Source organism: Xiphophorus couchianus, chromosome 13, assembly GCF_001444195.1.
Source record: "Xiphophorus couchianus chromosome 13, X_couchianus-1.0, whole genome shotgun sequence".
Classification (NCBI taxonomy): Eukaryota; Metazoa; Chordata; class Actinopteri; order Cyprinodontiformes; family Poeciliidae; genus Xiphophorus; species Xiphophorus couchianus.
Window position 1 is genome coordinate 9,684,327 of NC_040240.1, and position 23,120 is coordinate 9,707,446.

Consider the following 23,120-nt stretch of genomic DNA (forward strand, 5'->3'; position numbering starts at 1 on the left):
AAATAGTCTCTTGAATTTAGGAGAGGTTTGTGTTTAATTCTTGCTCCTCCAAAATTCCACTTTGCCCACAATCTTGGAATATGTGTCTCAATGAATGAATGTGATTTTTAGTATAAAAGGACTGATGCGATTAGTACCTTATGGCAATTACCATAGATTAATCTATAAATCCTTTTTTGGGTGGTTCATAATTTTATTCCGACTACATTTCTATTATTTTGAGTTGAAACCTTTCAGCTGTGCTGTGCCATTATTTTGCCAACTTGCAGAAAAAGCTCTACCATTTACTCCAGGCAATAGTTCTGCCTTTTGTTCTGCTTAAAATGTATTAATATAAAGAGCTGAAGGACCCACAGTGAACTTTACATCCATTATAGTGTCAGGAACCTCTAAAAAATGAGTTTTAAGATGGAACCCTAGCTGGGAAGGTTTGCATGTCAAGACGTCTTTCTAAAGAACTGCATGTGTGCTAAAATGTGGTCTGAAGATCTTGACATTCTGATATAGTGATGGGAAACTGCATGGTTAGGTCTGTATTTCTTTAAAGCAGTGACAAATGAGTACCACTTTGGTCAGGGTCAGCCCCCCCAGCCCTCCAGTTGCATACAGATGAACATACAAACACCTCTTCTGCTATTCCACTGAGAGGAACGGAGAACAGGCACAAGGAGAGGAGTGCAGCACATATCTGTGCGGTTCATATGCAAGTATTGCATGACTTAATGTGAGCTGTACAGAAAAGGACCAAATGACTAATCTGAACCAAATGCAATGCTGCAGCATTTGGATGCTTTGTTTTGGTGCCAAAAACAAGTGAAATATATTTGCCAGAAAAACATGGTATTCAAAATATATATATATAATAACAAAAATGAATAAAAAATATAAAAGATCAAAGGTGAGAACAGTCCACACATGTCAATTGAAATTATAATCAAAATCTAGAAACAATTCTAACTTTGACAATAACATTTTTATTTTAGTTTAGTTTTCTACCAGATAAAAACCCATTAAGATTAGGACCTCTATCACTGGGGTCACCTGGCCAAGAAAGGCAGCAACTCAATCATGATTCACAAGACATGTAAACAGGAATAACAAAAATAGACATCAGAAATATATAAACGCCAACAATTTGACAATGAAGGGCAGTACTAATGTTAGTATAATACTTTTCACAGAATATTTGTTGTTAGTTTTTAAAATTTTATATATAAAATAAACATTCAGTGAAGCAATTTTAATTCAGCTCCCAAGGCATTTCAACCAGAGGGGACGGATGAGCTAAAAACTCTCTTTCTTTCTTTTCTAATTGCACATGAGGAACATAGAGATGCAAATTGTCCTTACAGCATAAGGCATAACTGCTGCCTGTTTTCCAAATGCATGCATAAATAATTAGGAGGCAGGCCAATAAGAGACTTGTAGATCAGAGTCATCCAGTGTCTATATCGCCTGATATACAGGAAGACACACCAGCTTTAGACTACAGATCAGATCAGAAGTGGTGGGTGACGTTGCTACAACTGACAGCTGTTTAAAGGACACATATGAACAACATCACCATAATCAAGTACACACTTTAAAAAAAACCCATCTCTAATTGAATTCACCTTTTTTAAAATAATTGCTTTATCTGTTGAATCTGTAGAACATTTAATGAATTTCTGTATTTGATGGTCAGAAACATTTAAATGTGACCAAAAAAACAACAAAACTATGTGACCATCTTTTCACTTCAGAGAAGATCAATTCTTTATGTTTTCCATCAATTTTCATTCTGCTTAAACTGTGTGGGATACTTTTAGCAAGTATCAAAAGGAACTGCATTGTGGCATTCAAATAAAGTGAGCCAAAGTTATTCTTTTTTCCAAGTCTGATGGGTGAGATGTCATCAAACAGACAGCAATTTAAAGCTCCAGCAGACCCAATAAAAGCTCCAGTCAACAGTTGTCAGCTTGGGGTCAGGCAGCAAGCTGAGGCTTCCTGCGTCTTCCTGTTGAGGGCTGAATATTCTGGAGAGACTGAGGAGTGAACCTCTGGTGCCTGGCTGCTGTTCATTAAGAGTATTAATGATTAACTAAGAGTGCTATTGTCCCCCTGGGCCCAGCTGTCCTCGCTCTGCCGTTGATCCACTCTGATGCCTCTGGGCCGCTAAACTGGCTCCATTCATGTGCTAAAGTGACAGCTGCTCCTTACATTCCACAGAAAATTAACTGCAGGCACCGGAAAACAAGCCGGGAGAAAATAAATAACATTTGACAGATTTGTTTTGTCTTTTTCTGAAGAGATGGATCGGTGATGAATGAGGGCATCGGAAGGATTATTTCAAGCCTGTCTGATAACAGTTAAAGAGGTGCAGGGGGGAACAGATAGCGTCTGCTGGTGATTCAGAGAATGTGCAGGCAAAGCACCAAACATTTTTCCTGGTGAGGAAGAAGCTGTCAAAATCATCAAGCAAATTGGTACATTCTGAATTTGTTTTACAGCTAAATTAAGTTGATTTTAACTGGTGCGAAATAATCTACAGTATGTGGCAAACATATTAATAACCGTTCTTCACATACCTCATATTTATACCTGATAGATAAACGTAAAACATGGTTGTGAAGTGGAAGGAAATTGACACATGACTAAATCGTGTTTACAAAAACACAAACGGTGCCCACATCTTTTGTATTCAGCCCCCCTGAGTCAGAAATGTTGTTTGTGCTGGCAATTACAGCTGCAGCTTTGTACAAATAGAGACTGAAAGTTTTGTTCATTCATCTCTGAAAAACAGTTCAAGCTTGGTCAGGTTGAATGGAGAGGTTACTGTGTAAATCAGCTTTCAAGATTTTCCCTTGGCCAAATCATATCAACTTGTTTATTATAAAGAATAATATTACAAAATAAGAAGCTCGAGATTTTACATGTAGAAGTTTTGTGGCTTGCATGTTAGGTGCCACAAATAGAAGTATAGTGAAAAGTTTTATCAAATCAATATCAAAAGTGATATTGTGAGTGTAAAATGAATATTGTTTTATTGATTAGTGTGCAGGACACAATTATTTAGCTGTAAGAGTACCGGTTTAAAACAATGGCAAGCCAATTGGTCTTAATGTGCAAGCCATAAATCTAGATATGCTCAATGTATTACATGCACCAGTGCAATGTGGCTAACAGCATAGCAACCTTCTATTTTGGCAACCTTATATGTTGGGTTTAATATGTGCAACAGGAAGAGGACAATGAACACTGTCAGTAATGTAAACCTGTATCACGTTGGATTTTTTTTTACAACAGCTGTCGATAAGAAATCCGAGTTGCTTTATCTTAGCGCAAGAGGACTTTAATTGGCCCTTGAAAAGAAACCGCAGTTTGTTTTATTGGCATCTGTAGCTCGTATATAGTCAGATGCTTTTGATTCCTTGACCTGGGAATGATTACTCCATCCTTCTTGTTTGTAATTGGTTGAGTGTTCACAGATACTATGACTCTCTGAAGCAGGTTTGTGTTACTAATGCATATGGGCTTAGTATTTTTACGCCAACACTCTTTGCTCAGAGGTGGGATGTCACTACAGGCATGACGGTCATTTTCACTTTCTGTTAAACGGCCTCAAAGTACGGTACTGTTTTTGTATGCATGTAGAAATTAACAAACACGTTGTATTCCAGCTGTTTACTTAGATTTAGCCAGAGATATGCAAAATGCGAGCACTACTTGCAAGACAAAATAATTGAATTTACAAACAACAAGGCTTTCCCCAACTAGGTTTAAGTATATGTATTATATTCAATAAAATTTTTGTCTATTTATAAGGAGTCATTTCAAGTCAGTTTAGACTCCTCCTGTGTCACTTCCTGCCTGAGGCCTACAACAGATCTGATTGGATCATCACGTGGTGGCTCCACCAATCCCTGAAGAGGCCTCCCTAAACCTCAACTTCCTAAGAAGATGGGGTTGTTTCTTTGTTGGAGCAGTTTGCCTCTTTGCTCTGTGTTTTTGATTGTTTTAGTAGCTTTGACTTGCTGTGGAATTTTGTGCACCTTGAATGTTCTCCTGGAGTTTGTTTGTAGCTGGATTGTGACCCATGTTTAGTTTGTTTTAATTATTTGTTTCACTTCTGCTGGTTTGTTTAGCTGTTAAAGTCTTTGGTCAGGTTATGTTAACAGCTCTCGATTACAGCTTTGGTTTTAAGACATAAATTTAGTTTTGTGTGTTTTGGTTTCTGAGACTAGAACTTTTGATTAACTTTCACTCTTTAAAAAAAAACTGGAAACTGGATGCCCAACCAAATACATCAAGCCATCAACTTTGCAACAATCCATCCTGTATGACAGATCATATATGCTGGCAGTGGAATGTTGATTACATTGAGTGGTTAACTTTGCAGCAATCCCTCACACTGAAAAAGTTTGTGGTGACAGTGGGAAGGAACAAAGAAACCTCCAGCAGAACCAGATTCAGTTCTAGGAGATTGAGGATTAGAGGTGACAAACAAAAACACTTAAGCACTGTTCCAGGAATACTTCCTGTGTTAAAGAAAAAGTTCATAGCAACAGAAACATCTAAATGATTTCACCTAGGAGAGAAACACAGGTAAGCTACTACACTATCTCTAAATCAATTTTTTTCAGTGTGCTGACTGTTCATCATACGTTACAATTCTATTTTAGAGTTAAAAACACCATATGTCGTTCACAGTCGACTAGTCAAAATGTAATATTTGTCACTGGTTTCATGATTGTTGACTGAATGTTGTTTGTATGACTTCTTATTCTTGTTTTTATGATGTAAATCACTTTAAAAAGACTTGTTGCTGAAATATGCTTTACAATTAAACTTGATTGTTTAATTATAAAAATATTATATTAGTGGGATTGGGCTTCTAAAGGATGGTCTTGCCACATAAATAATTTTTTGGCAACATTTTTGTTGATCGAAACAGAAATTCTCCTCATATTCAGTCAAGTTGATAGTAGTTCTATAGAATAATTATATAAAAACAGTCTCTTGCAATATTATTGTTAAATATTGATTTGCATTTTCCTCTATCTCCTCAGTCACTCCAATGCTTCCATCTATATGTACTTCATCATCTCAGCCCGTAGATGATAAAATGCAATGAGAGTTCACCTGGCTGGCCAGGTACAGTATGTTACAAGCATTCTTTGCATCCATATTGTCCATATTAGTTCTGGAATCTTTTTTTTTTCTTTCCCATTTTCCAGCTTTAAAATTGCCATGAGTGCAATTTTCAGCAAAAAAAGTTTTCGATCAAGTGATCAGAATCGTTTTTACTGTTGATGCTTTATTTATTTATTTTTTCTTAAACTCATCTTTGTATTTGTTAAAGTGACAGACCTAACTGGGATGAGTTGCATTTACAGAATTACAGCAAAAGTAAAGCTAGCAATTTACAAAACAAATTATTCTGATTACTGTTCTTTTAACCACTATCTGGTTTTTGTTTGTTTGTTTGTTTGTTTTTAAAATAAGAAGAGTGAAAGGCCACAAAAAAAACATTTAACTTCTTGAGATGGACAAAACATCATTTACTGGACACTAAAAATTATTTTATATTAACTCTAATAAAATTTAAAACTGACCATTTTACCTAACATCAATTCAACATTTTCTTGTTAGCATTTTATTTGTTAAAAAAAAAAAACAGGTGAGGAAATAACACACCAATCCCAGTCTTCCTGAAGGAGATAAATTAGCTTCTGAAGAGGAGCAGATGTTTGGTCTCATTTGAATGTCACACTGACTCTCTGTTCATGACTGAATATGTGACTGCATGCATTTGTATGTGACTGCGTCCGCACGTGGCTGCGCGTCCAGTCCGGCCCTCCCCGTTGCCCGAGGTGGCAGGTGTTCCTGTGTCCCCTAAAAGAGCAGGTTTTATGTCGCCTCCTCAAGTTAGTGGCTTGGTTGCCATGGGGATGCCCCAACAGAAAGAGGCCTGTGTCTGGGGGGCCGGTGGTGGGGAGAAGAACAGGACGAAGCAGAAGAGAGAAGGGGCTTGTGGCACACTCTGCGCTTCATCCTGAGGGATAAAAAAAAAGAAAGATCAAGCGAGAGATACAAAAACATAGTCTTTGAGTAACTGTCAGGACATTATGATTGTGATGCTTGATATTTAAAAACATGGATTACCATAAGCTCAAGTGATGCCTGTGAGTCCAGACAATTGGATCGGAAACTTGAAAAGGCATCCGATATCACACATCCTATCGGTTTTCCCTGTAGGTGTGACAGCTGTTTGCCTCAAGACATCTGCTTATTATCACTACCCAATGCCTCGGAGCATGGACGTCCCCCTCTATTTAGGTTGGATGCTGTGGATCGGCCCCACAGTCAATGTCTCCTTCTGAATCCATGTAGATCCTTTGCTGTGTGTGGGCAGTGGGAGTAAGCAGATCTGGGACAGACTGGGAGTCACCTGTCCCTTGTTGGCCTCTATCATCCCCCCATGGGAGAGCTGTAATTCTCTCTTGGCCAGGCTGGTCAGCAGCTGCCATGTGCATGAGCACAGTCATACAGATACACACAGACACCAGTGATGCACATGTGCAAAGTGAGAACTGCATTGAACCACAAGAAACTTCTTGCATTCTTATCCAATTGGCCGTGAGAACGAGATTAAAGCTGATTATTCTACATGTACAAAAAACATGTTGACACTGGCAAATTAACCCACCTTATTATTAAATTTTACATAAACAGTTTTTTTTTAAGTTGGCTGCTTGTTTTTACTTGTACAACTTCATTTTGTTGATTTAACAAGTCTGGTATTCCCCCAGCAATTTGTGTTTTCAGGCTTTTTTTTTTTACAGTGTTGTTAATGGTGGAAGTGAGACTCTTTTTGCTTCCTGTCATTCGGCGATCTGCTCTATGTTTTGCAGTGCTCAGCTGAAGCACTGGTCTTTAAATTTGTCGACTTTTGGAAAATCTTTTGGCTTTCAATATTCGATATTGTCTTATTACACATTTGGCAAAGTAACATCCACAATTTGTTCCCCAGCTAACCAAAGCTACCAAAGCTATCGGTTTCGTCCAAAAATTGTGAAGTCTGAAGAGCCATCTATCTACTGTGTATTTGACGAAGTAACATACAGAAGTCCAATGCAAGTACCAGAGCAAATATTCAGTATTCAATTCACTTTCTTACTGCGCTATGCAGACGGTCTGTCTGCGCCGATGAAGCTTTACCTACCTCCACATGCTGAACAAGAAATTAATACTGTGATGCAAGTGGCACCCAACATGGCTTTCAACGGAATAAATTACAGATATTGCTTCACTGCAACCTCTATCAAGAGTATGTGAAAGAAAAAAATAATATTCTTCAAATTAAAAGGTTTTAAACAACTAAGCCAAAGCTATATCAGAGATAATTATTATAATAATAGGTATAATGAAGGGTAATTCAGTTATTAAACCCTGGAAAAGGATCACCTTTCACTCTAGAGGTAATACTGACTGAAGCAGAACAGGTAGACCTGTCCAGGATAAAGATGGTGGCAATCATTCAGTTGGTATTTAATCAACTTACTAATCATTTTAGCAGAAGAACAGATTGTCTTAATACTGTTGCATAGAGATTGAAAGGTGTGTCCCCATCAAATGGTATTCCAACTATGCTTTGACGAAGGTACCAAACCTTTTGGGCCATGCTGCAACTTGCATGTCATTCCACTTACACTCTGAAAGTGTTTATCTAATGTAGTTCACATGTGTAGCCATGTAGTTACTTTTTATAGTTTAGTCCAATTAAACCAGTCATTTTAAGTTAAACTAACTGTTGTTGAATATTAAACAATCCTTTCAGCATTGCAATTCAAAGAAATTAAAACATTAGACACCACTGGATGAAGAAAATCACTTACTGTTCTCATTTATTATTGTGCTCAGACTCATAACAATGTTATCTCTTTAACATTAGCATCTTACTGATAGTCATAATGCGAGTACAAATTGACACAGGAAAATGTCCAGCAGCCAACAGTTCGATTAGGTACAAATTGCAGAAGGGGTAAAATGATCATCACTCCTGTCTTCAGTAGTAAAGGAAACAGTGGCCATGTGGCTTATAATGAAGCAAGTAACATTAAAGAACAAATTGTGTGGCACAAATTATTACAAAAATGGTGAATCTAAGCTTAGCGTGACATGTTGAGCCAGAACCAGTGGGAACCTAGTTGATCACAAAACAAAATGTGATGCAAAGTGACTAGAAACAGAAATACTAAACAGGGCTGCTGATAATAAAGTCATTGATTATCTAGACCACAGGTTTCAAACTCCAGTCCTGGAGGGCCTCTGCCCTGCAGCTTTTAGATGTGCCTCTGTGGCACCACACCTGAATAGAATAATTAGGACATTAGCAAGGCTCTGGAGAACTGATCTACACAAGAAGCAGGTAATTACACCATTTCATTCCAGTGTTTTGTGCCTGTGGCACATCTAAACACTGCAGGACACCGGTCCTTGAGGACTGGGGTTTGACACCCCTGATCTAGACATTTTCGCATCACCTGAAGACGGTTTTCAACAATTTTGGTTAGAATAGAAAAGTGGTTACATCTGTGAATGCACAATTCAGTTCAGTTCAAAAGTAATTTAAGAATCCCACTTGCAGAAATTAAATTGTGTACAAGTCAAAACTATACAAGTATTCTTGAAGCGTTATTATAGATAGTAATGGCTCCAGACCCACTTATTTTTGCTACTATGAAATGCATAGAAGAAATTTAACAATCAGAATTCTTAAAATATTTTGGAGATGAAAAGCCTTTTTTTTTTCCTTCAGACAAACTCTCACAAATGAATTTACATTTATCCGAATTCTCCATAAAGTGATTGGTGTCAGAGAATATTTAAGAAGCTGGTATTGTATGCAATTCTTATTAATAATGTTATAGTAATAAAATATTTTTTTTGTGCATGTGGGTTGCATTTTAGAACATTTCGAAGTTAGAGCTAGTCTAAAATCTAACACTGCAACAAAACTATAGCTCCATAGTACTAACTTGAGCTTTTAATTACTTATCCCCTTGTTTTCTTTCCCCCTGTGCAGGTGTTTTGCACTTTAAAGATGAAAAAATCAACCCAACGTGTTTTAAGAAGCCATCATACAAATAATTCCTCATCAACCATCTTTGAGCAACGGCTTCTGCTTTAAAATCCAGATGAACTGGTTTTCTGTTTTCACCATGCTCAGATCATGATGACAGAATTATGTTAATAGTTCTTTCCAAATCTATGAATAGAGAAAAGAAGGCCATAAACATTATACCATGATGAAGGAAGACTAATTGTGTTATCTTCAGAGGTGGCTCTTTTAGAAATACTTTATTACACAATACCTTTACTTTTACTTGAGTAATGTTATTGTGAGGTATTGCTACTCTTACCAGAGTAAAATGTCTGTGGAAAAAGTGCTTCTTTTTTCTGAAATTGTTAGTTTGTGATGATGTTGTTTAGTTTACTTTTGTTTCTCATTTTAGTCGTTAAAGTAACATAAATTGCACAAAACAATTTATTGTCTGAATAATTACAACATTTTAAAATTTTCAAACAGATGTTATGATTAAGTATTAATCAGTTACTCTGTACTTGAGTACCCTTTCTACAGAATGCTGGTTAATGCTTACTTGAGTAATTCCTCAGATGGCTATAATTTACCTTTGCTTGTGTGAAATATGCTGAAGTAGTACGACTCTTACTTGAATGCAAAGCTTGTGTACTGTTTGTGGAAAATTAATGGACAGGAAGCTACTTTGCACTTCAAAGAAATTTGCAAGATTACACATAAAGTTATATTCCAACTATGCAATTCCCAGTGCAGGATGTTCTCAATTTGGACCACCCTGTTCCTGTATATTTTCTTGGAAAAAAAAAAAAAAAAAAAAAGAATTCCCTACATGAGTCCCATCAAGGTAAACATGAGAAAACCAGTTACTGAATAACTGATCACTGCTGTGAGGGTTTATACAAAACAGTTTCACTCTCTTTCACAATGTGTGTGTGTGTGTGTGTGTGTGTGTGCGTGTGTGTGTGGGGTGGGGGGTGTGTGTGTGTAAATGTCTGAGGTCTCTCACCACTGCTCCACACATCTAATTGGTTTGTTCGACTGCCAGATCAGATGTATGCTTGGTAATATATGCAGTCTGAGTGATGGCTTTCAGAGCTGATTTCACATGAACAATAATAATGAAAAAATGTAAATGCCCCATTTTACAGTAATTGGTCTCCATCGGATTGTCTATATTTAGTCTTTTGTGATGGAAATTTTTCAATTTTAGTGGGGGAAGGTAGCCCAAAAAAGTTGGGCATGAGAGTTTGCCACATGTCATTATCCTCTTTGTTTTACATTTTCAATAGAAATAAGTGGACTCTGCAAACGACATAAAAGATGAGTTTGTATGAAAATCATAGAGTTGGGGCGGGGAAACAACCTTCTTCTGATCTGCTGTGCTTCTCTAATGCATGCCTTCCAATGAAGCTACAATAATGGGGCTTGGTTACACGCCTGTAATTGGCCTTTTATTGGGATAATCCGACATCAAGCCTTGTCACGTCTAAACCGTGTCCAGAAAGAGAGAAAGGAGAGTAAAAGGTTTGTCAAGAACTTCCCAGACAACTTTAAATTGTATACAGCAAAAAATATCATATAATAATCCTATCAAATTGAGTCTTTACCTAAGTGAAAAAAATAAAATAAAATAAAAATGCCCTATTAATTAATTAAAGTTTTCAAAAATACCATTACCTCATATTTCATTATTATTCACAAGGACATTTTCTAAAACTAACGGAATATCAACTAAAATGAAAGAGAATAATCAATACAACCTACTTAAAATATTAATTAGAAACAGATATTCTATATAAAAATGTGCTTCCGATTATGAAGCTGATCATATTTATTTGTGTTTTTAGATTACTTTTTCAATGTGGACGTATTTTTGTTGGTAATAAAGTAAAGGTTTCAATAAAACTATTTTTGAGTAACCATCAAATATAATAAATATATATGCATTAATGACTCAGATTATTTTATTTAACACAGAAACAAGACATGCGATTTAAAAACTCTATTAAAATTGTTAAATTGAGTCAGAATGAGTTGCACAAACTCATATACAAAATTATCATATACTAGAACAAAGGCGTATAGCAATAGCAAAAAGATTTTGATCAAATTATTAGCATAATTAGACATTGATCCTTAGAGTAAAGATGAACACTCTTTATTGTTGATAAATGTTGAAATGAAAACGGTATTTTGTTTTCTTCCCTTGTGTAAGTTTGCCTGATAGGCTGTGCTTGTGGAGGGGCAAATACTATAAAAATTATTTGAGATATTAGCTATTAAATTTATTTCTATTTAAATTTAGCTTTCTCGCTTATTCCTTACAAATCCCATAACATTCTGGTTAGAATTTAAATGAAGATGTCAATTGCGATCATTTGTCATGCATAGGGTTCAGCAAGGACAGGTGAGGTTTTGATCTCTAAGCGGGTTCTATTTTAATTGAATTCATTAACTCACTAAAAGTCCAGAGAGTTTCTGTACTGGAGCAAGAATTTAAATTTGCACCTGCCTTTAAGTATCGTCAAACCTGAAGCCAGGGTCACTGATGAACAGGACATCTTAGCTGTCGTCAACAAGGAAAAGGTTTTCATTTTCCTTGTTGACTTTTAGCAGGTTTCTGTAACATTTGTGTCATAATCAAAACCAGTTCTCTTTTTGGTTTCTTTCTTTTCAAAAGGCAAACCCGATGATTGTGAAAGTGGTCATGATTCTCTTGTGAAGGAGGACCAAGAACAGAAGTTGATTGTAATTTTTTGGATCCTTTAATCCATAAAACTAGACTGTCTGCATCTAAGATATTGTATCTATTATGATAAGGTATATTTGGCATTGATCAAATCTGAATTTGTAACTTTTTATTTATTTTAAGGCAGATGATTAAAGACAACGTATTTGTAAATAGTTACATGTAATTATTACACATGCCAGTTTGCAGCTGCTGGGTTTACAGTGATGGTATCTGGCTGTGTCCTGCCCCAAAGAACTGTATTTTATTGTTTACTCACTACGTTTAACAACATGATGATTTAGTGAAAAAATGCAAGTTGCTAGTTATGATAATTAATTGTTCAGTTATTAGATATTTTTTTCAATAAATTATATTCCACAAATAAACTGACTGGATGCGTTCAGTTGTTTAATGAGTTTGGACAATGTCTGGTTACCTTTCATATTAAACAATTCTTTTCTCAATTGTTGGGGGATAATTTAAAGGATAATTACAAGATTTAAAAAAAAAAATTACAAAACTGAAAATTTAAAGATTGTTTGATTATTTTATTTTTTTACAGAGAAATTTCAACTCATTAAAATACTGTGACTGTCTCAGTTTCTTTTTTCTCTTTTCTATGTATTTATTAATTTTATTTTTTAAGAACAAAACACAACACAAAATATATATTATATGTCTTATATATTTTCATTATTTTAAAGTCCAAGTCTAAGAGTTAATAAATGCTCAAGGCAGGATGGTGGACATGTGTTCTTCAGCATAGTCCAAGAAGGGCTTCCATATGCATCCAGGCAGGTTAGAAAGTCAAATGGAATATATTCCAAAATAAGCTTCTTCCTGCCTTAGTTTATAACCAGCATGTAAAAAATTATTTTATTCATCTTACTGATGAAATTATTTGTTTAGAAATTCAACTCTGTTGATAATTTTGCAACAACAACAACAACAAAAATAATCTTATCCTGCATACAAACTGAGAATAAATTTGAACAACAAATTAATTATTTATAAATGGAGGCATATACTTTGTCCAGAAAAGTTAGTCATTTAAAAATAATGTCAAGAGAACAATTTTAATCATATACATTAGAATAAATTAATTACTCTGAGATAATAATAATAATACTAATAATAATAATAATAATAATAATAATAATAATAATAATAATAATAATAATAAAGAAATGTTTCCCAGTGTTTACATCTTAAAAACTGCCTGGAACTTATTTACTGAACAATCTTAATTTATAAATTTTCAAACATTTTTCCTCACAAATTTTAAATAAACGGTTTCACTAATTTATTGGTTAAACTCTAACAGTTTGTTTTATCAGTGTAGGAGTCATGCATCACGACCACCCGAGCAGAATTGTTGTTCCCCCCTCCTGCCACAGATCAAACTACCGGGCCTTGAACCTGACCCCACAGGACCATCTTAGGGCGAGCTTGTCACATTGCATTCCCGCTGGCGCATTGTTGCCTTGAATAATAATCATAAAAAAAAGGAGTTCATCAGCGCTTTGAGGCAGATAGATAGTGTGGCCGGTGGTTCCAATGCACCTCCTCTGCCCCCTCCCCATCCTCTGCTCCCTGCGGTGCTCCCGGTTTTGACACGGGAGGGGGACAAAACCCAGGGAAGGGGGCCACTGTGAATGGCAAAGCACTGAGGAGGCCGAGGGAGAGCAAAAAGGAGGCGGTGTGCCTTTGTAGTCGCGGAGGAATGCGGAAATGTCCCCGCTCCGTGTCAAACCTCTCTGAAGGGGGTCAGGCCACATTCAGCCGGCGTGGGAAAGCCAGCCAAAGACGTAGCTCACACGGGCGTGCGGGGCCGCAGTTGCATGGGCCCATCCGCGGATATGTGCAAGACAAGAAAAGAAGCGAATCCAAGAGAGGAGCGTGGTTTTGGAGGGCTGTATCACGCGTTTGCCTTTGTCCTATGACCCCCCGCCCCCCGCGCGCACCACCACCACCACGTTCACCAAACACCCACCAAGCAATCCTACACACCCCTTTTCCCCTCCACACCTCCTTCTACTCAAGCTGCAAAGAGTGTCTATGCGCAAGTTTTTTTTTTTTTTTTTTTTTCTCGTCCAGCCCTCCCCTCGCTTGTTTGAGAGTCCTCTGCTGGGGCTGGTGCAGTCCAAGGAATGGGGGGTTAGAGCCAGCGACGTCAACTACCTGTGTGGCCCCCGCATGGAGGAAAGTGGACAGGGATGCGTTTGATGGAGCAGTTTTATGCGAGACTCGAATGCCTCCTCAGCATTTCACTGGGCATGCCGACGTCACTACATTTTACTGACTGCCATAAATAAGGTAAAGAATAATAATAATAATAATAGTCGCGGATATTCCTGCAAAATTTCTTCAATGAATGGCTGTCTGATGCTAAAAATGCACACTTCACTAACAATAACATCCCAAAGTAGCAAATGCATGTTTACAAATCTGTTATAATATGGGCCATTTTATTAGGGTTATACTAGGGTGCGCGCACAGATAAATTAGAAAAAATTCGAGGAAGCAAGGGAAGCTAATGGAAATATGATTAAAACTAAGCAGACACACTGTTTTATGCATTTAAAGTGGTTTGGAGCTATAAAAGTGAGTTTTGATGCGTTTTAAATGGACTTTTGCTGTAGGAAGTTAAAACAATGCAGCACGTGCTCACAGTTTGGCTTCTCCTCAAACAGAAACTTTCACGAACGGACATTAAACAGTTATGTTTTTGTCCGTTTTTTAACGCTAAACATTCCTGTGTCCTGCATTCGGTCTCTTTTCCTGTGTTTTCCATGTTTTTAATTTGTTTTAAGACGGCAAGTGAACTCACGTGAACAGAAGTTCTGCAACGCTGCACGCGGCGTTAATTGATAAGTACTCGAGACAGTTTATTTAACGCAAAACTACTTCAGTGTGTGAGCTAAGGGTGGCTTATTTAGATTTTTTAAATTATTATTATTATTATTATTATTTTCTGTTAGTAGGAGGACAGGAGTTGTAATGCGTAACAGGAGGAGGAGGAGGAGTGGAAGCTGGGAAACGCAGCGGAGGGTCGCTTTCTTTTCCTGATAGTCCGAATAAAAACATGATGACAGTCCTGTTAAAGCCCACCTGGAGCTTGATTTCACCAAATGTGACAGAGATGGTCTCTTCCTCCATCTGTGTGTCTCTGTCGTCTAGGCATTGCATGTGCCAACTATATTCTGTGAGTATGCCTTTGTGAAGAAAGCTCGTCACCCTCGCCGGGATTCCCCGTAACATTTTCAACAAGAGACAAGGGAGGAAAAAAAAAAAAAAACACAGCAAAAATGGACAAAGAAAGTATTGGTACTCAATACGAGCCTGTGGCCGAGATTGGAGAGGGTGCATACGGGAAAGTGTACAAGGCAAGGGATTTGAAGAACGGGGGACGCTTTGTAGCCCTAAAAAGAGTTCGTGTCCAGACGGGGGAAGAAGGCATGCCTCTCTCAACCATCCGGGAGGTGGCGGTACTGAGGCAGTTGGAGGCCTTTGAGCACCCCAATGTTGTCAGGTGAGTGAGGGGGGGCGGAGGTGGGTACCGGTCTAACTGTTTATTTGTTTGCATGTTGTTTTAATAGGGGTCGAAGGTCTGGCGATATGGGGGAGGAAAGTTTGCATGTGAACACTAGACAAACGCTACTTCCTTTTTGATGGTCTCATATGACCTTTGAGGGATGTCTGCACCGAATATAATAAAGGAGAAGTCCAACTTTGTCATTTTTCGATGCAAAAAACAGCGAGTTAAATAGTAACATACATGTGCATCACCGTTCAGATGCATTCATACCGTTTTTTTTTTTATCACAAACACTATCTATTATACTATACTATTAATATTTTTGGAATAATTGTATGTGAGAAATCAAATCAAAGCCACACATTATCCAAAAGTGAAAGGAAAACAATACGTGGTTCTCTAAGCATTTTGTGAATGCAAATCTGAAAAGTGTGGCATGCATTTGCAGTAGGTTTCTACCAGCTTTATTCATATATTGTGAAACTATTGGCTAATCTTCTTTACTAAGACACTTGTGAAGATGATAATATGGGTTTGCAAGTCTTGCCACATATTCAAGGTGTGTTTAGGTTTGACTTTGAATCACTCAAAGATGTGAATATGTTTGGTTCAGGTGTTTCGTTAACCGAATGATTTCCATCTTTAACCGTTGTTTTTTTTTTTTTTTAATCCATGACAAAAAAATCTGAAGGCTATCTGTCATTTTTGACAGATTACAATTCACACCCCTGACCACTTGGTACAGACAAGAAAGACATTTTTAACTTTATGCACAGAGTTTAGGTAACCAACGCAATTGAAATAGATTCCCATGCGAGTCTCATCTCTGACCTGGACACCATACTCAATGCGTCTTGGTATCTGGAAGCTGACAGCGCATTGAAGAGTTATGGCCAAAGAGGCTTCGGACCGTGTCCACTGCACCAGTGGTTCAGCTGCATCACAGACCGATGCAGCTGAACCACTGGTGCAGAAGTAGCACATGCTGAAGCGAGTTCTTGTGGGATCAAGGAACCGCTCATTCAGAAGGTCTTGCCGCCTTCCGATCACTTCAATTAAAGAAATGTTCCCTGATTTTAAAACTTTGAAGTGGTGATTGTAATTCCAGTCTCAGGTGTGTCAGCAGAGCGAAGATTCAGCCTCCAGAACAACATCAAAACCCCCATGAGTAGTCGTCTGTCCAAGGCAAAAGTCCAAGACCTTATGAGAGTAGCCTCTGCAGAAATCCTCCTTGAGACATTTGATTATATTCACAAGCTGGTGCGCAATTCAGGTCAGTGTGGACAAGGAAGACGTTATAAGACCGTGCGCTTAGGCCCCAGCAGGTGAACTGTTTATATTTTGAGTAAAATAACTTAATTTGATTGTTTATAGTTACTGGGACCACAGTAAATGTTGTTTTTTTGTCACTGTGGAGAAAACATTTTATGTATTCATCTTCTTGAAGTGTGATGGCGTGACAAGGAATCTCTTTTCAGCTTGTTCGGATTGAACATTAAATTGGATGAAAACTAATTACTATTGAATATGTCATTATTATAACTTAGAAAAATTAATAAGTTTAAAAAATAGGTTAAGACAGGATTTTTTTTGACCCCATCAATCAAAATGACAGTAAAAAAAAAGTCTAGTGTGACCTTTGCCCTGGGTTTATGTTTAGGGTAGCTGACCTGATGGAAGGTGAACCTACAGCCCAGTTTCAAGTCTTTTGCAAACCTTTACAGATGTTCTTTCTGAACCTTTCTCCTCTTTTCTGCCAGCTCTGATCAGCATTTCTGTGCCTGTTAAAGAAAAGTGTCTCCAAAGTATGATGCTGCCAACCTCACGTTCTACCTTCATACAACAGATTGTGTCAAGGTTCAACCGGTTGTAATTTTATTCAGATAAAATTATGCATACTGTAAGTAGACTCTCTTTTACTGATTATGTGACTTCTGAAGGCAATTGGGGTATCAGAGTAAACCTTACACTATGATGCGCCTTCTAATCTGCAACTGTTCTGAAAGGTCTACTCTGAAAAGAACATACTTTTTTCACTTGACAGTCAATCTATTTTGCAAATACTGACTGTGTAACTTGACGTCAGCTGAAGACTGAATGTTTTCTATTCAAGGGGCAAATTTCCATGTCATGTGACACCCAACATCACACCTTTGTAAATTGGCTGTTAGAACCCCATTTGCATCTTAACTAGTTTTGAAAACCTGTTTGTTGGCCCACACCTCAAACACCTGCATGATGCCACTGAAAAACCTCCACTATGTTTTTCCAAGTTTTCTCATTTGGAAATAACCTTTAAGGCTCTGCAAATATATCGTTTTGTAAAGTCATCGAAAAGATGGTGCACTCTAAATGTAAAGCCGACAAACTGGAGAGATGCCAATAGTTTCAAAATTCTATATAACTCCACACATCCCAGTAATTTGTACAAAATACTAAACAACAACGTGAAATAACCCAGGGTACAATAGTTATTCACATGAATACAACTTTGTTTATTTGCATAAATAGAAAGGAAGTTCCAAGGGGTGAAATGGCAACTGACTTCTTTATGCATACAGACTCCATTCATGTTACTTTTGTAACCTTTCCTTGAAAAAGCAGCAGCAGTATATAAAGGAGCTGAGCTCTAACTCTGCGAACCTGACTCTAATTGAAATAGTTACGATTATTGGAGAGGCATAAGAGCAATTGATGTCTTAGTTTTTGTCTGCTCTCCAAACAGATGTCATTTGCTTTCAGTCTTATTCGTTCTCATGGCAGTAGTCAGATACTGCGTCATACACTGGCACAGGCCAAGGTCTGACCTTGTGCTTGTTTTATTGTGGAATATTAAGTGTCGTGGGATTGAAGAGGAAGTTCTAAATGAATGTTTCAGAGGCATGGCTGGTGGCCTTGTGCCTCCAACAGTAAATCTCGAGTGTATCCGTAAACATTGGAGGATAATTGTAGGCTTTTATTTTACTAATACCATGGAGGCTTTTGTCCTATTGGGTCAACAGACACACCAAGCAACGTTTTTGTAGTAAATCAGTCAGATTAAGCAACAGCATGTTTCGTCGTTTGTATGCTCTATTATGCATTTTACATTTTGTATGTCCATAAAAGATTTTTAAAAGCTTCTCAGAAGTTCTCGTGACCTAACCTGTCAAGATTGTCCTGCAGTTCAGATCTGGAAAAATGCGTTGTGGGGCATGTGTGGGAGTCCAGGCAAACGCTGGATGTTTGTAATGAGGTCCATTATTTATTCCATATGTTCAGAGTCTGCTGAGAGCTTCCATTGTATTCCAACGACCAAGCTGTGAGGGGCGTTTAACCCCAGCGCTACAGAAGGAGTGTGCCTTTCAGAATGACATCATATTCAGCACTAATACCTAGAACAAATCATATCTTTTTCTTGGATTCCATTGGTCCCCGTGCTCTGATTATGGGACCCATATGTTTCCTTGTTAGATGATGAAGGATTTTGTGTCAGATTCCTTTTAGTTACCAAGTCAGATTGAAAAACGAATAGAATTTAGTACATTTCTGAGATGTCGCAAATGCATCTAATAAATTCAAACAGTAAAATTACAGTTTATATTAGGTAAAGAGTTGCTTTTATTAACTTATACTAATTTCTGGTTGTCTTTAATATCTGACTTGCTTTTTCTGCTTTTGGTGAATCAGACAATACTAATAATACTATGACACACTTACAATGACCCAGCTCAAAATGATTTCAAATTAGTAACATATTTAATTAAACTGGTGTGTTTTTTTTATTACATTTATCTATGCATCACTATGTCAGATCAGTGCAATCTAGTCATATGCAACCTAAATTTATCTTCAGTTACCTGTACATGCATTCAGATTTGATCCTAGTCATAATGCACTGCAGCTAGATTCACTTTATGCCAGCTGGTAAAAAAGTTACCTTAGTCTCTGCCTTTGCAGCCTCTTGCTATCCTGGTTAAGCATACGGTGACAGTGAAAAGGAATATCGCTCTCTTAAAATGATGAAACCTCCAGCAAAACTCATCTCAGTGTGAGCAGACCTCTGCTGGGACTGAATGGGGATTTTAAAAGACAGATCAGACATTAAAAAGATGGATACACTGACCTAACGGTATTTCCTATCTTAAAGAAAAAGTACACAGTTGATGGCAGCAGTAACTTTAGATGAACTGAGAAGCAACAAGTAGTGGATGTATGGGGTGATAAAGAGTACGTATAGTCAATGCAGAAGTACTTTCAATGCTATTGTGCAGAAAAGAAAGATGACTTTATCAATATTTAGTGAAACTATAAGCTACAAGATGTCAGATGTGAATCCTTCATTCGGTTTTACATCCTCCGTATTTTTGTGGTGCAAGTTTCCAGTTCTGCTGTAGCTACAGAAATGCTTTTCTAGACTACTCAGAGTTTGAAGAGTTGTCATAGCGCTGGGTGAGGAATGCTGTTTATAGTCCCCAACCCTTTGAGTTGAACATACTGGGTAGCGTTTTTTTTTTTCCAGCTTCTCATCAAAGCTGGCTTTGGCAGGTCTGCCGACATAATCGGGATTCTTGGCTTAGGCTGGATGTGTAGTAAAAACATATCCAGCCTCTAACACCGATCTTTAAGGTTGGACAGTTAATATGTTTGCAAAATCACTGCATCATTATCAGAATCAGTGAAATATACAACAGAAAGTCAAGATTCAAATAGATCTTTAAAAGATTAATGTCGACCAGTCGTTAACTGTTTTGTCCAGTCACATGACTTTGAATTCTCGGGTTAGCTCCATTACATACAAAATTCCAGTGAGTTTATTATTGCAGTGAGATACTACTGTCTCATTAATCTCATATTTTGAGGAAAAACTCACTGTGTTGGCAGTGGCGTGATCAACTGGTCCTTGGCACCGTAGTCCAAGACTCGATTCCTTGGGCGAGTTTTGCATATCTTCCTCACTTCCAGGCTTATTTGTTTACATAAAGCATAAACCATAACATCTTATAAAGTTTTCTATTATTTTATTGCAGGTGTGGTTGAACTATTGGTTTGCAGAAGCAGCAGAGTTGTTTCTGTACTCAATATCTGAAAGAATTTGTAATTACAGTGACTCATATAGTCCTTGGTTGTCTGGAGTACTTTGAAAGTTTTTTTCCAGGTTTTATTGAATATAGAAAAAATGGATGAAAATTTTAATTCCAGATGCTATTACCTGTTCTAATTACTAAAATGTTGTTTGTTGCTCTAACCTCTTGAATTTATTCCATCCATCCCAGGTCTGACTATTTAGTCATATCTACTTTCACTAAACTTTCATCATGACTTCAGATCTTGTCAGATTAACCTCTAATTCTGTAGAAAATCCCGATACTCTAAATATATGTTTTTATAACCTCATTATGCTGTTACCATTAAAGCTGTTTGCTTGAGTCCCTGTAAATACTCGTCAAAGTTTCCCTTAAATCGAATGATTTTTTTTTTGTACTTTAGAAATTGAGAACAACTTTAAGAGTCCATAAAAATTTTTATAATGATAATAATAATAATGATTAATTCTGACTTCAAATGATAATTCTGTTAATTTCTAAATGCAAACTCCAGAGAGAAATCAGAAACCTTATAATCTCAGCGTTCACTCCCAATCATAAATCTTTAAGTGATATCAATTTTTTTTTTTTATTTGTAATTGGAAAATAAGAACTTAGTGGGAATAATAATAAACATAATCATTTAATACATGTAATTAACTTGATAGATGTACCAAAATCTCTTTATTTTTTTATTTATTCAGTAAGATTGTTCTTTGATTAGGAGGATTAATTTTTAAGATTAATTTTTAAAAAATGAATAACAAGACTAATATTTAATCTGAGGGATGCTTTAATGATTAATAGTTGAACAAAGCCTGTCAGTATCTCTCTATTTGTTCATCAGTTTAGCTGTCTGTTCTTGTTGTCCATCCATCTTCCTTTCAGTCTTTGATCTTTGTAGGTTTGATGATTAAATACTGATTACTGTGCTGATATTTTATTGAGAATACATTTCATCACAAGATTATTTCCTAATGATGTCCTATATTTGGCTAAAAGTACCGTTCCCTCCTGCAGCAAAACACTTATAACATGATGCTGCCTCCTCTCTACTACTACTACTACTACTACTACTACTACTACTACTACTACTCCTCTCTACTCTACTATATACTTTATTGAATATAGAAAAAATGGATGAAAATTTTAATTCCAGATGCTATTACGGTACCTGTTCTAATTATTAAAATGTTGTTCGTTGATCTAAACTCTTGAATTTGGTATTCCCAGTGGTCATTATGTAAATTACGCAAATTTCTTAATAAGAACGTGTTTAAATATTTGAATATTTAAAAAATAAAACTTATTTTAGTAATCCTAACCAAAAACAGGTAAAGATTGACTTATTTTGGATAGTTAAGGAAAAAAGATTGCTTTCTACGATATATTTAAATATGTGGTTTCACAATAATCTAGCTTTCATGGTGAAAATGTTGAATTAAGAAAGGTAGAAAGCCTGCAAGTAAATAACGGTAGAGGAAAAATGTTTTCTTTTTAATAAGATAAGCTGATATGCTGCATTTACCTTCTTTTTTCAATACTGTGGCCGTCCTTATAGCAGTGACTGTCAGTGATTATTATCCCCTTGTTCTCTTGGTTTAGGTTGTTCGACGTCTGCACGGTCTCTCGGACTGACAGAGAAACCAAGCTCACGCTGGTGTTTGAGCATGTGGATCAGGATCTAACCACATACCTGGAGAAGGCTCCTGACCCCGGCGTACCACCTGAGACCATTAAGGTAAACCATCATCTAGTAGAACCTCGTGACATTTGGGCGTACACCTGTTTGAACATTAGCGAAGAGTGCAGTTATGTTGATACCCAATTTAAAGTACTACGCTGTTTCTGTTTGAAGTATAAAAGCAGCTTTGGGCTAATCCCCTGCGGCTGCAGCTCTGGTTGAACACAGCTATGTCTCTTTGGTTCTGAGAATTTTTCTTGACCAAAGTAACAGCAGACATGAAGGACTTCCTCTAACATCAGAAGAACCATTGCGTTTGGAAGGGTAGCACATGTGGCAGATGGACTCCAAATTAGAGGCTCCCTTCAGTCTCTATTTTGACCCTGCCTGCCAACTTTCTTACAGATGGAGACAGAACAATTAAAAAACAGTTACTTTTGTACTAAAAAAAAAAAAAAGATTACCAAATAGATCAGTCAGAATAATGTTTTTATCAACAGTCAGTTTTATTGAACCTAACAGGAAATCTTTGTCCTTTGTAAAAAAATTAAAAAAAACATACTTAAGAGGTTTCCACTTACAAGTTCCTGAAAGGTCGGAAGTGAGTTAGCCTCCATCTTGTTTTCTCAATTACTGTCTTCTTTTATTTAGACCTCTATAGCAAAAATCCCCTTTCTCCCTGTTAAACATTTGTTTATCAGGTTTCTCCCCCTGAGGTCTGCAGATGTGCCCCAAACAATATTGGAAATTAATATTATTTATGTTTGAATGAAGAGGCGTGGGAAGTTTGGAGTGTCAAATTTAAATTGGAGGCGTTCTAGCAGCATAGCAACCGCCGACTGTAACCTGAGGGTCGGGTTTATGTGTGAATGTTTTTTGTCAGGGAGAAATGTTGTTTAAGTGCAGATGATTCAGGTGGCTTACGCCGGAGGCTATAACCGAATTTGATCCCGATTGTTCATACGAAGTCTCTTTGAATGAATCAGTTTATTGTTAATTTATGTGATCACAATGGC

General features: G+C 37.0%; 1 protein-coding gene across 2 annotated transcripts in view; it reads left to right on the forward strand.

Annotated features, from left to right (window-relative positions):
- Nucleotides 1-13,887: 13,887 nt before the first annotated feature.
- cdk6 (cyclin dependent kinase 6) overlaps nucleotides 13,888-23,120 on the forward strand; it is a 44,208-nt gene continuing 34,975 nt past the window's right edge. The window contains exons 1-3 of one of the 2 annotated variants that reach the window (XM_028036637.1): nucleotides 13,888-14,132; nucleotides 14,997-15,348; nucleotides 22,026-22,161. In XM_028036637.1, the coding sequence (XP_027892438.1) occupies nucleotides 15,125-15,348; nucleotides 22,026-22,161 (360 nt within the window). In that variant the 5' untranslated portion in view covers nucleotides 13,888-14,132; nucleotides 14,997-15,124. Of the gene's footprint in view, nucleotides 14,133-14,152; nucleotides 15,349-22,025; nucleotides 22,162-23,120 lie in introns of those variants that run through there. The other variant, XM_028036638.1, reaches the window with a different exon arrangement.